The 13,648-nt window shown below is 37.9% G+C and overlaps 1 protein-coding gene across 10 annotated transcripts in view; it reads right to left on the reverse strand.

The window, feature by feature from the left end:
* IQSEC1 (IQ motif and Sec7 domain ArfGEF 1) overlaps positions 1–13,648 on the reverse strand; it is a 352,517-nt gene that overhangs the window by 275,758 nt on the left and 63,111 nt on the right. For all 10 annotated transcript variants that reach the window (XM_084531124.1, XM_084531139.1, XM_084531138.1 and 7 more), the window contains exon 2: positions 260–289. In XM_084531124.1, the coding sequence (XP_084387250.1) occupies positions 260–289 (30 nt within the window). The remainder of the gene's footprint in view (positions 1–259; positions 290–13,648) is intronic.

Here is a 13,648-nt window from a genome sequence, read left to right on the forward strand (position 1 = left end):
ATTTTGCAGTTTCCAAAATATTATATGTCTTTATTAAGCCATAATGTAGATAAGACAATTCAGGAATGTCATGTTATCCATCACTGTACTTATCCAATATAGCATGCCTTCTGTATCTTGAATAAAGGAACTTCTAAGTAGAATCAATAATAGAACTTTGAAATCTGTTTCCATTTTATGTTTCTAATGTTTTGCTTTGAAATAAACTATTTTCTTAGACAAACAAAGGCAACATGACTGAAATGCAATTTACACATACCTGATGCTTCTTGAACTTTCACCTTCAGACCTGTAAAGTAAAACACAAATAGTTAGCACATGATCACTGTTAGCATTTATAAGCCAGCTAGTCTAGAAAGTGATAGACCTTCCTACGCATTCTTTCCCTTTATATTTCCTCTAGTTTTTCCAAGGCTAGTTGTACTTTCCCTGATAATTAGACATTTTAAAAAAGAAAGCAGTTCAATGTAGATTTAGGATAAATCTATTAGAAGTTAAGAAACAACAGCTGAAGCCAATAACTGGAATATGAAAATATATGCTATCACCCTCTGAGACCTCAATAAAGAACTTCAGCAAACACAGAGTAATACAGACTTATGTATCAGATTTGGAACAGTGAAAAGCACCAGCCTTTCATATTCTAGAAGCCAATTAGCGCCTTTTTTTTTTTTTTTAAAAAAAAAAAAAAAAAAAAAAAAGCCTTTCTTCACTCTACTTTCAGTTGGCCAATAAGTTTAGGAATCTAATCCCCAGACTTATCAAGCACTACCCAGAAAGTGCTATGGTTTGTGAGTACAAGTAACGTACAATATTTTAAAACCACCACACTTGTCTGTTTCTCATAGCTGTTTAAAAATAAGGGTTAAAAACCTTGAGGTTACAGAAGCTCTTAAAAGCCATATTTTTCTCAAGGTGAGGTACTTTTATCAGTCCAACCGAAGCAAAACCTTTTCAGCCCCTCCTCCCTTCTCCTAACCCCCAAGCATTTTTTTAATAAGGAAATTGAATTTAATGTTATTCATACTAGCAAATTTTCTTTCTCTGAAGATGAATTGAAATGTAATGACTCCCAGCATTTAATGAACACACAAAATCCAAATTAAAATGTACAACCATTTGTCCATATCTGTTCCTTCCTCACTCCAAAACAATTCAGCCACATTGCTACAGAAACCCTACCTGCATCAATAGGTTCAGTAAGGCAAGGCTGAGAAACAGGAATCAAACAAATTAAAGCATGGGATTCCAGAGCAAAATAAAGCCTCAAAATACCCTTTCCATTTCAAAATCTTCAGAGGGACCCAAAGAAAATGAGGATCAATATTAATTTGCAAAATTCATTAAACATTTCTTTTGATCCAGGTTTGCCAAAAATGCAGCTGGAACAGTGCCTGCAAAAAATCAGCTATCATATCTCAACTTCATGTGCATTAGTACAGCATGGTATAAGACATGAGAGTTCTTCAATAATCAGTGAGAGAAATAATAAATGAACCAATTCTGATTATTGAAAATATATTTGTCTCTGCACCCTCATCCAGCTCCTGATCAAAGACCAATATTAAGTTCATTAGTGATCACTTGTGCGTGCTGGGGAGCATGTTAAATCCATATTAAAGGCTACCCTCAAATCATTGAGATTATCGGTTGATCTGGCACGGCAAAAATGCAGGCGAGTCTGCCACTTCGTGTTCCCTCAACTTGCCCCAGTGTATTTATGGCACTGCATACTGCTGCGTGCCAGGAAACATCTCCAGCATCAGACGGAGCAGAGATGCACCAGCATAAGGCAGCAGCAGGAGCGTAGCTATGCTGGGCATCAGCCAGCGTCTGCTGCAGCCCTAGCAGCCAGGCAAGCCAACACCTCAGTTGGAGCCAAGCCGGGTACCCAACGCAACATACAATTCCTCCAGCTGTTCAGGCTGAGGGGTTCCATACATGCAGTTTGCCTCATTCAGACTACCTTTCAATCTGTTTTAAAAACAGAAGTAAAAAAAAAAAAAAAAAAAAAAAAAATTCTTTCCTATTTTTAGGATGGCTGTTATGGTCTCACATGATAAAAACATCTGGGTTTTAGTTAATTAAAAACCTTGTAGTTACACTGAAGAAAATTATATCAAGTAAACTGTTTGCAAACTGTAGCAATTCAGTAACAAGCTAGGAAACACTGCCTCCCTGAAAATCAAAGATGAGTATTTCTTCAGCAACATACACAGTGCTAAATACTTCCCATCTTCTATATTTTGAAAACAAGTACAAAATAAACCAATTTCTTCTTAGAATTACTTCATCTACAATGACTAGTGTATTATGCTAGTGCTGGTAGGAAAAAGTTATGGCAAGTAAAAGTTTCATAAGATTAATTCCAGGAAATAAGCACTATTAAAAACTAATTTTCAAGATCTATTGTGGACGTAAGTGCCAAAAATAGATGCCTCCCCCTCCTCCTTTCACTACTTGTTATAACATTATCTTAATTTTCTTCAAGACTAAAGAAATCTGGATAATTTTAAAAGCACAGTCTGAGATGAAAGGGGGAAATAAAAACAAAAACTGTCTCTTGCCCCAGAAGATGCTCTGGGGTGGTAGTAGGGCTGTAGTTCAGTGGACTGAGTGCATGTGACCAGCTATGCCTACAAGTGCAATTATCAGTCCGTGATACTGACCACCATCATGAAAGACTTTAGAAGAGAAGAGCATTCAGTATCATGGAAAACTGCTGCTCAGAGCAGAATGAGCCACCTGCTCCCTGAACAGAAAGCCACAGCAAGTAGTTGCCTGACACGCACTATCGTTAATACCCAGGAGATGTAAGAGCTCAAAATTTGTTCTTGAGCTTAGTTATTTTCCAAAGAAACTTTTCTGAAATTGTTACCATTGCCTTTTTACTTGTGGCCTTTCACCTTATCACTTAGGCTATTATCTCTGCCCTTCACTTAAGGATAAAAACGAGTTTTCATTTAACACTTATCTCTTGCCATCACCAAAATGCACTGCAGCATTCTGTATACCCAGTGCAGTATCTACCCATACAAGGAACGCTCTTGACCTTTCCAAGAGCTCTGAGAATTTGGGTGTTACCGGTATTAATTACCACATAGCATTACCTGTTATTGCAAGATTTATTTTAATAGAGGCTAGAACCTCTCTCTGGTTGAGTTATTAGGTTAAGAGACGCATATGTATCCTGGTAGACCGAAGGTAACTTCAAAGTAGCTTTTTTCTATATCCTTGAAAGTTACATGAACACAAGGAGAAGAGAAATGAACTCACCTATGCATCCCCATGAGTAATGAGAAAATTAATGAATAAAATGTTTAACTGACACCTTCCCACACTCAGTTTTCAGCAAATTACATCTTGCAGAACATGCATTTTACAGTTATAAAAGCCTCTGTATGTAATTGCTTGTACGATCAAGTTTTCAAATACAGCTGAGACAACAGGATTTAACGCCTTAATTTTCTGTTTCTCCTCTTGACTAGAATAACAATCTTCTAAGCCATCTAAACAGAGAAAATATTTTGGAGTGCTCACAGGATTCCAGAGTCACTAGAAGCAGCAGCCAACCACCCAAGACGACCTTTTCATCATCGCACTATTCCTCGCACTAAAACTCAAAAAGAATTTTGATGAAGGCATTTTAGTCAAAGAGAAATCACAAGGTAAAGGCTACAAGGGTTTTTGTGTTTGGGCAGCTACAAGGTTTTTGTGTTTGCTCAGTTTTGTCCAGCTGCACAAAGGCTAGAATCAATTGCTCTCACAAGAGAATCTCTCCAGCTCAGTACAGCTAAACACTGGGATAGATGTACTATCATACCTTCTTTGTTTTTAGGTTTACCAATGTGTGAAAAAGCTGCTAATTTTCATAATTGCTAAGTTTGCATATTTGAGGTTAAGATTTACTCAAATAAATTCCAAGGGGTCACTCAGATCACCAATTTTACTCAATGGAACTTGTGATTGGTTTGCAATACTGCTGAGAAACTACTTACAGTTTGAAATAAAGCGTTAGATTTTCCTTAAGCATGTTATAAAATCCAGGGGTTTGGTTCGGTACTTAATGTTTCTGCTTACACTAAGCATGTGCTACACTCTGGATTATTTTCTCCTTTGGACCCACAGAAAAGCAAGGATATTGTCACTGCTGAAACCAGGAGAAAGTGATAACATTTCTGGCAGTCTATTGAATTATTTCTTTTAAGGCAGACCTTACAGGAAGAAAAGATATCTATCTTCTACGCTATAATACTTTATTTTAAAGAGAACATAACCCATTTACATTTGAGTTATATCAATGATGTAATAAATGTCACACCACTTTCTCCCAAAATAATTCTTTGCTCATCCCTGGCTGGTTTCCAATATTTCATCACCTTTTGGACCAGAACTAAATATTAACCTGCATGCACCCTATATAGAAGTACAAGTTTGTCTCCTTCCTGACCCAGGGAACAATATTCCCAGTACAAAATACAGGAAAACACGTAGTCTTTAAGACTGTTACAGTCAACAGAAGCAGAAATGACTCTGCTAATAACAGTATTTACTGTAATTCCATTTCAAGTATAGGCCAGAACAGATACTATCATACAAAACCATAAACCAAAGACAAAGAAAAAGCTAACAAAAAACCAGCACTCAAGATTTACAAGAGATAGACAACAAAAGTGATTATGAAATCCTGAATAATTTTTGTTTAAGTTTAAATTGTGTGCCATCAACCTCTGTCAGTCCACATCCTTGAAAACTGAAAATTTCAAAAGACTTCTCACTTTGTGTTACAAAAATGATTTCTCCTTTGTTTTGCATGCCCAAGAGACACTCACCACCTTCCTATGAATACACCAAGCAGGAAGATGACAAAGACAAGACTTTTGCGTGGTTCCACAGCCCTACAACCACGAATGAAATAACAAGCTCAGTCCTATCTCCTGACCCATTTAGAGATGCCATTCCCATCAGAATCCAAAGAATGGGGTAAAGCTTAAGATTTGTAACAGCCTCTAAAACTCCCAGGTTAAATAATCATACATTCTCTGAAATTCATCTTGCAAGCCTCAAGAACCAATTTTATTTCTTACAAATTTCAGGAGACCAACTACAAATGGGAATATACATTAATCACATATTGAAGGGCATTTTGATTTCATTTGTTACAAAAGGAAAACATTGAACCAAACCTTTACAGAGCAATACTAGATCAATGTATTTGATTGAGCCTTGCTTTGAGCACAGAATTTTTCTCAAGAAAGAAAACTACACCCATTACAGATCACCCTTTGTAGTATCTTATGTCTTTTAGCATTTGTAACATGGATAAGATTACTCACAAGGAAGGAGACTTCAGGGAGACTTCGTTAATGGCTATATAAACAATACTATTTATATCATGAGAAGGCTTCAGTATAGAGTTTCCATAGATATATGTTCTAAGCAATAATTCAAAAACAGGGAGGATCAAGTCTTAAAACAGAGTGGCCTTGCTTGCTGCACAGTCATCAGGTACCTAAAACCTCCCTGAGCCCTCCAAACAAGCACATTTGCTGTTTTTCCCTTTGCTAAGTAGGTCTAGGTCAGCATCAGTGCATTGCCAGCAGTGTGCAAAACAGTATGTCCAATAACACAAACATGTGGAAAGGAGATTTAAAAAGAAGGAAAAAAAAAAAAAAAAAAAAAAAAAAAAAAAAAAAAAAACAGCTAGCTTGCAGGACCAGAGTTAAAAAAAAATCTACTGTACTGAAGATTCTTAAAACAACTGGTAAAATTTTAAGTATAGTGAGACCCATCCAGCAAGTGGTATTTTAACAAGTTAAGTTTGAGGATGAGAAAAGTATTAATTTCACCACTACCTATAACCCTTTCATCAGGATTCTGTTAATATGTATAACTGAATGAAGGAATAAGCAGTCACTGCAAAGACACGCTTTTGGGCCTGCCCGTCACAAAAGTAATAGAAAATCAATTAGAGGAGAATGATTACTGCATTTCATTTTAATCCTGAGATAAAGAACTACCTCATGCAGTAGGAAAACTACTTTCATGTATTATTTTGTAACAGTAATGTCCTAATAGTTGCTTTGTTCTTTTCTAAACAATATGAGAGAGTCTAATGGCCACCTCAAATGCAGTGCTTTCACTCAGTTCAGCATTCTACTGCACAGCATCTCTAAAAACTTTCTATGCAACAGAAAATTTATTTCAGAAGGCTAAATCTAACCAGTCACATATGATGCACACAGGCCAAAGTATATACTGCAGAATTATCACAGAATCATAAAATGGGTTGGGTTGGAAGGGATCTAGTTCCAGCCCCCTGCCATGGGCAGGGATGCCACACACTAGATCAGGCTGCCCAAGGCCCCATCCAGGCTGGCCTTGAGTACTTGCAGGGATGGGGCATCCTCAGCTTCTCTGGGCAACCTGTTCCAGTTCCTCACCACCACCCTCTGAATGAAGGATTTCCTCCTATCAGCTAATTTAAATCTACCCTCTTTTAGTTTAAAACTGTTCCTTGTCCTGTAACTATCTGCCTGTGTAAACATTTGCTCTTCATCTTTTTACAAGTACCCTTTAGGTACTGAAAAGCTGCAATGAGGTCTCCCAGAGCCTTTTCTTCTCCAGGCTGAAGATCTCCATCTCTTTCTTTGTAGAAGAGGTGCTCTAGCCCTGTGATTGTCTTTGTGGACTTCCTCTGGACCTGCTCTAACAGATTAACATCCTTCTTGTGCTGGAAGCCCCAGCCCTGGATCCAGGATTCCAGGTGGGGCCTTGCAAGGGCAGAGCAGAGGGGGACGATCACCTCCCTCCACGTGCTCCCACTCCTCTGGTGATGCAGCCCAGGGTGCAGTTGCCCTTCTGGGCTGCAGGTGCGCATTGCTCATGTTGAGCCTTTCACCCATAAGATCCCCCAGGTCCTTCTCTGCACGGCTGCTCCCAGTGAGTTCATCTCCCAGCCTGGTCTCATGTCCAGGATTGCCCTGACCCAGGTACAGCACCTTGCGCTTGGACTTGTTGACCCTCATTAGGTTTACAAGGGCCCATTTCCCAAACTTGTCCAGGTCTCTTTGGATGACATCCCTTCCTTCTGCTGTACTGACTGCACCACTCAGCTTGGTGTCATCTGCAAACTTGCTGTGGGTGCACTCAATCCCACTGCCTATGTCAATGATAAACATATTAAACAACAATAATGTAATCTTTATTATCAGACTGCTTCTAACACTTTGAGCTAGACGCATCACCTTGCAATACTCCCCTTAAATTGTGGAGTCACAAGCATTCCCTCTGCACATTATGATTAGGAACAGGTGAAATGTTGCTGGTAACAAGTAATCTTTGGGAAGACCTCTGAAGTCAGAATAAAGGTAAACTCAAAGATGTCAAAAAAAAAAAAAAAAAAAAAAAGAAGGAAAAAGAAAAAGAAAAAAATGTATAAACAGCTTTGCAAACTTCATGCCAGTCATAAGGTCTTTTTTCCTTCACTATTCAGAGGTATGCTTATTCAATCAAGTTGTTGGCATACTGAAAACAGGAAAAGCATACAAAAGCTTTTCCTTGAAAATACAAAAGTCCCATATCACTGCTGTGATGTTTTTGTATTTAAATGGTAAAAAGTGTTCCAATACCAGCACTAGAACAAGTACTTATCTAATAGAATAGAAAGATGTGAAGTTTGATTTTAGCCAACATGAAACATTCGATCCAGGGATACTCAGCAAATTTGAGGACCAGCATGTAATAAACAGCATTCAGACTTGGCACCACGTTTTTGCCTTCTGTCATTACTTCACTTTCCAAATAATGACTAAACATACTGCCAGAGGAATCTCTTAACACAAAAAGACAGTAGTTCTTACAGCATCTCTGCATTCATCTCTTCTGCCCTAAAGCCTATAGGAATTGAACAGAAGAGATGGATAGCAGCAATTAGCAACATCCAAAAGTTGGCACTAAAAATGGAACTGCAATAGCATCATGAGTAGCAATGGTACAAAACCACTGAACACATTAGCGGGACTCCAGTGGCTTTTGGTGAAGTCTTCACACCACTTTCTCAGACCGGTCTCACGCGATCAGAAAGTTAGCACGTTGCTGTCACTGGCTATTACAATAACTCCTTGAAGCATGTAGAGAGCTTAAAGGTAGGGGAGGTGGAAACTTGTCCTCTTGCAAAGAGAATCATGTCCATTGGGGAGTTCAGATAGGGAGCTACATAATGATCCAGCAATTCTTGTACAGTCCAACTTCCCCAAGCCCACAAAACCAAACTAGTTATGCCAAAGCAGCAACCCAAGTCACCAGTTCAAAGCTGACACCTGTAATGGCTAGAATCAACATTTATCTACCTGTCTGGTACCCTGTGAGAAAGGGAGGTATTTTAGGTGCACATCCTGTTCACAAGGGGTTGTCAGCTCCCAGACACCTCATGCTCTCTGGAAGTTCCAGGGAGGTTGTGTACTAAGCAGCCTGGATCACCACTGACTAACAAAGAAACTGTCACCTGCACCAGAATGGATTGGGGTCTGTAATTAAGAGACTCCCACATCTCAGACTGCCAGGTCAGTTTGAAAGATAACACAGGGTCAGAATTTGAGTTTCTTATTATTTTTTTTCAGTTATTGGAGGGTTGAAAGCTCTAACACCTCACCTCATGCTTTTTAGATAGTCTCTACAATTACTATCTGAAATCCTTTAGACTAATACTGCTACCCATTAACAAGCATGTCTGATACATCCTTTTAAGTAAAAATAAAATGGACGATGGAGTAAAACTGCACTGTAGTAAAATGCAAGTCATTCACATGTTAGATAGGTTTGAAATCTGTCTCCCTCCACTTTTTGATAGCACGATCCCATAGTTTATAAAACAGGAAACACTCCATGGTACACTGCAACTAGCAGTTGCTTAGATCCACATCAAGTTCTTCCACTTAAGTTAAAAATTGTGTTTGCTTGTGGATTTCAAATGCAGTAAGTTAAAAAACAGCATCACAAAAACAAAACAAAACAAAAACAGAAGGATATATATTAGCTAGGTTCTGTAAAAGTTTTAAGAAAACCTTTGTCTGAAAGCCAGAGGACGCTTTTATGTAAAAGACAACTGTTTTCTAGAGGCATACTTAACCCTGAATGACATAAAAAAGTTTCATTGCATATAATCAAAAATAAAAATGAATGTCCTTTTCACACATTCTGCAACTCTATAAAAGCACTATAAATATAAGAGTAGTTATTTTTCTATTCTTCCTCTTGATCAGAATTCAATATATGGTAGAAATAATTTTCTAAAATGCTCTTTACAATTTTCAGTATTAGAAATCCTTATTTTGTATTGCATCATGTATATTACAGTAAGTAAACAATTTCTAGTAAGGATCATTTCCCTCCCTTGCCTCAGATACAAATCTTAATCTCTTCTGTGCTAGCAGTGGTAGGTGGTTAACACAGAACGGTACCTCTGATTGCTAAAGATCAATTTTACTTAGAGCTAGATAGCTAGTTCCTCTAGAGAAAAACGAGATAGCAGTAAAATGTGACATCCCCGTGTTACCTGAGAGAACTGTATCTCAGAATTTTGCAGTTATATTTGCACCTTCAGTACTGTCTATATTTTACTAATGACATTTTTACTATATTGTACAGCTTTGTTTGCTTTGAATCTAGCAAGCACGCAGCTCTTTTCAAATACTATGCATCAGCTTACCCTATGTTATTGCAGTGCTCCTAACTTGTCAGAGCAGACACACCATCACTAAGCCAAATCCATCACAAGAAGCATAGGCTTTAAGAAATTCCCCATGAGTTATAATGGTGCCAGTTTCATGCTAAGGCTTCATGATTCTTGGTCACTTAAGACACTGGATAAAGTTTTTCTTTGATTGTACTCCATGTTTTTAAATACTGTTTTGGTGTAATGTGCGTATTGAATATTTTCTGTTTCATTATTAATAATGCTTCATACACTTAGGTCCCTGTGCCCTATGCCACTGATCATATATGCTTGCTGTGTATATCTTCAAAAGAAAGCACCTTGGACACATTAAGTACACTCTGAAAAGTCCCCCATATGCCCTAGCAATACAGAAGACATTTTGAAGTACTGTTCATTTAATATTCTTTTGCCTATGAAGGAGCAAGCAAAACTCTGTCATTTGGCACGTGCAAGAGCTGCCTATATAAACCACAAAAGCACTTCTCCTACAAACACATTGTGATTGCAGAAAAACAGGGAGAGTTTAGAAGTGATTTCCCATTACCAAAATGAAAAAGTAGTTTCAGTGGAAGTCCTAAACAGTATAAAATTTAAAACTCAGGTCAGAACGATGCAAATTAAATTGGGCTGGTACGCAGACTAACAAAGCTCATTGCAGTTCACGCATGAAAGTATACAGTGACCCACACGAAACAGCATTGTGAAGGTAAGTTAACTCAGGGGTAAACACATGAATCACTAGCTGCAAGATACAATGTTAGTTATATAAGACACATTTTCAGGCACCATTTTCAAAGCAAAAAAAAAAAAAAAAAAGTGACAGCAGGTGTCCAATTCCTACTGCATACCACAGCAACAATGTAGGTAATTGCCAGTTCCGATGCTGGAACTGGTTCTCTGTGACCAGAGCACGTACTTGTAACAGAGTTACTGGGTTACAGCAATTCTCCCCAAACGCGGTCAAATAGGACAAATTCCACTGTGCTAGGGAGGAAGGAAATACAAAGAAAGAGTTCTATATTAAAAACACAACATAGGACCCTTTTAAGTGGTCATATTTGATAAGTTTACTGAATTGACTGAATTTTAGACCCACAACTGCCAATGGACGTTCACTGAAACTACACACTGTTTCACAAACAACATATATAGCTAACCACATTGCCTTCATCCTGCATTTTCTTCCATTTCTATTAAAGTAATCTATTTTTTAGGTATCTTAAATTGGATTACAATATTGTCCATTTATTTTATAGATCTGTGTGAAGTCTTCAAGCATCTGCCTGCATGCACTCATACATGTATTTGTATAGAAAACCTCTATCCTAGAGGCCTTCCTTTCTAGTTCTTGGCATGCATCCCTCATATAGCAGTGACTGTCAAAACCTCTTTAGGCATTATAAAGGGATTATACACACACAGACACTTCTAATAACAAATCAAAAATAAAAATAAAAATTCTACAAGCAAGCCTGGACACGAACACTGATAACAGTCACTTCCTTAGGTAGTAGATGTAATTTCTGTCTTCTAAAATTAAAGTGTTGAACCCAAGCAGTCCCATCTATCAGTCTATGAGACTCAGCAAAAAAAATATCTGCCATAGGTAACTTATATTCTGTGATACATACCATAGAAGTGTAGCTACTGGCATATGGTTTCCACAAAGAGCTTATTCTATCTACTCCTGGACTGCCTAAAGCCACTACTGCCCAAGCAGTGTCTGTTCCTAATTCTCTCACACAGACCTGATGAGAGATACATAAAAAGATCAGCTTGATTTCATTGCTCAGCCATCACCATTGCATATGCCACTGAGCTTAAGGCTAGCTAACATTTGGGCTGAACTTATCCTCTCTGCACTCACCTTGTTCATCTAGCATACATTTTATAGTAGCTTAGATTCTCTTTTTCTCCTAGTGTCTGAAAATAGTTTGAAGAAATGGTCAGAATACAAAGCCCCACATACTTTCACAAAAACTAAACTCCTCCACAGTCTGTGCTGTTTATCAAGGTTATTGATACCATCTGTCAGCTCAGTGAGAGGCAAGAGACACATGCTTGCTCCAGCATGCAAATAAAGAGCCACACTGGGCAGATGCTACATCACACCACCACCTGGATAGCCTGGAATAGCCTTCAATACCTGTATATTTAACAAAAATAGTTATATACACATAATACAACCATACAAATGCATACAGTTGAAAGTACCTCAGGGCATTTCTAGCTAACTGTAAGTTATTGTTATCCTCTGCACACAATTGTCCGTGTTACTCAGGGGAAGGGAGAGAAGATTCAATTTCTTCTTTTCAGGGTACCCATTTATACAGCTGTGGGCAGACTAAAGTAGCAGTGGTCTAAACACAAAGCAAGTGAGAAATATTTTTACACTTTGGAACCAAGGCATTTGCTGTCCATCCCAGGAAGGAGAAGTTATTAAGCAGGAGGATAAATTATAAAAAGCAAGCTCCCTCTCAACACCCCCTGAGGAGCTTGGCATATGTCACAAGAACTCCACCATTTCTAGACGGTTACGGTTCTCGCAGACAGCCTTATTTGGAGTGCAATCCCTCTAGGTATAATACAGAGTGGGACAGAAAAAATGAAGAAAAAATGATCCGTGGAATAGAAAATACAGTCAAGCGCAACACAGGGGGGGGGAGGAAAAAAAAAAAAAAAGAAAAAAGCTTTGTTTACAAAAGTTTTCTATTATCCTTCCCTGCAGTAAGGGTTTTCTGAAATGAATGACACTAGAACTGCACTGTGCTAAAAGGCTCTACACTTTCCACTTGCTTTACCTAAAGTCTAGCACCAATATCCATCTCCTGAGATTAAGATTAGGAATCTTCAGTGAAGGAAATTTGTGTTCTAGGTAAGGATATATCTAGGCTAATCAAATACCCACATGGAAGGGCAGTAAATATTTTGCTTTGATGTGATTACTCTTAAAGTCAGTATCAGACAAAAAAAAAAAAAAAAAAAAAAAAAAAAAAAAAAAAAGAGAGAGAGAGAGAGAGAGAGAGATTATTGCTTAAAATATCTGGGTTTTATGATCTGCCAATTTTACTGCCAATTTTACCTGTTTTCTTTCTCCATCTCCTCCCCCCCTTCAGAAATTTTTAATTGCTCATAAGAAAATAATCGATGCTACAAAAATTGAAATGGTACACCTTCTTCAATTGTTTAAAAAAATCTCATTCTTCTCACAGTAATCATTTTACAAATGAACTAATTGCATCGTTTCCCCTACAGCTGACAACTTTTCAAACCACTCACTATTCCACCTCTGAATGGTAGACTTGTCCTATTCCTACCACAGTGCAGGAAACCATAACATCACAATCAAAACTCATATAGATTATTATTTTTTTTTAAATCGTTGAAGAATGTCAAATTCTGCACAGTATTATTTTTAATATATAACTGCACATCAGAAGTGCCCTACAATAAGAGCACGTCCCGTAGTCAGGATTCTTGGCTTCTTTTTAGATGCCTGGAGGCTTCAGTTTCAATTATAATGGCTGTACTTAGAGTTAATGGTTTTCTTGTTATTAGTCAGATTCCATCTGTCCTAAAACCAGGAGTGGTTATTGAATGAGCCTGCCCAAAACAAAATGCCCTTCCTTAGACAGTCCTGAGGTTAGACATTCAAATGATTTTGGCATAGAATGGAGCAACGTGGCCTAGATTTTATCTTCTGAGAAATGCCTTACAACTTTTCTTTTATCATCTTTAAATCAGTCCCCCAAAATGCAAGCTTTACTTCAAGGGAGTTTTAATGACTTATCCATTCAGCTTTTAGAAGCATTACTTCAAATATCTTATTTTATGTAAGTGTTACTCAACCAGCTCCTCCAGAAATCCTTGTACTCCCGGCTTTACCTTTTCTTTTCCCCTCAGTCTGCTGTTAGGTATTTTCCATTCTCT

Source organism: Aythya ferina (genome assembly GCF_964211825.1).
Source record: "Aythya ferina genome assembly, chromosome: 10".
NCBI lineage: Eukaryota > Metazoa > Chordata > Aves > Anseriformes > Anatidae > Aythya > Aythya ferina.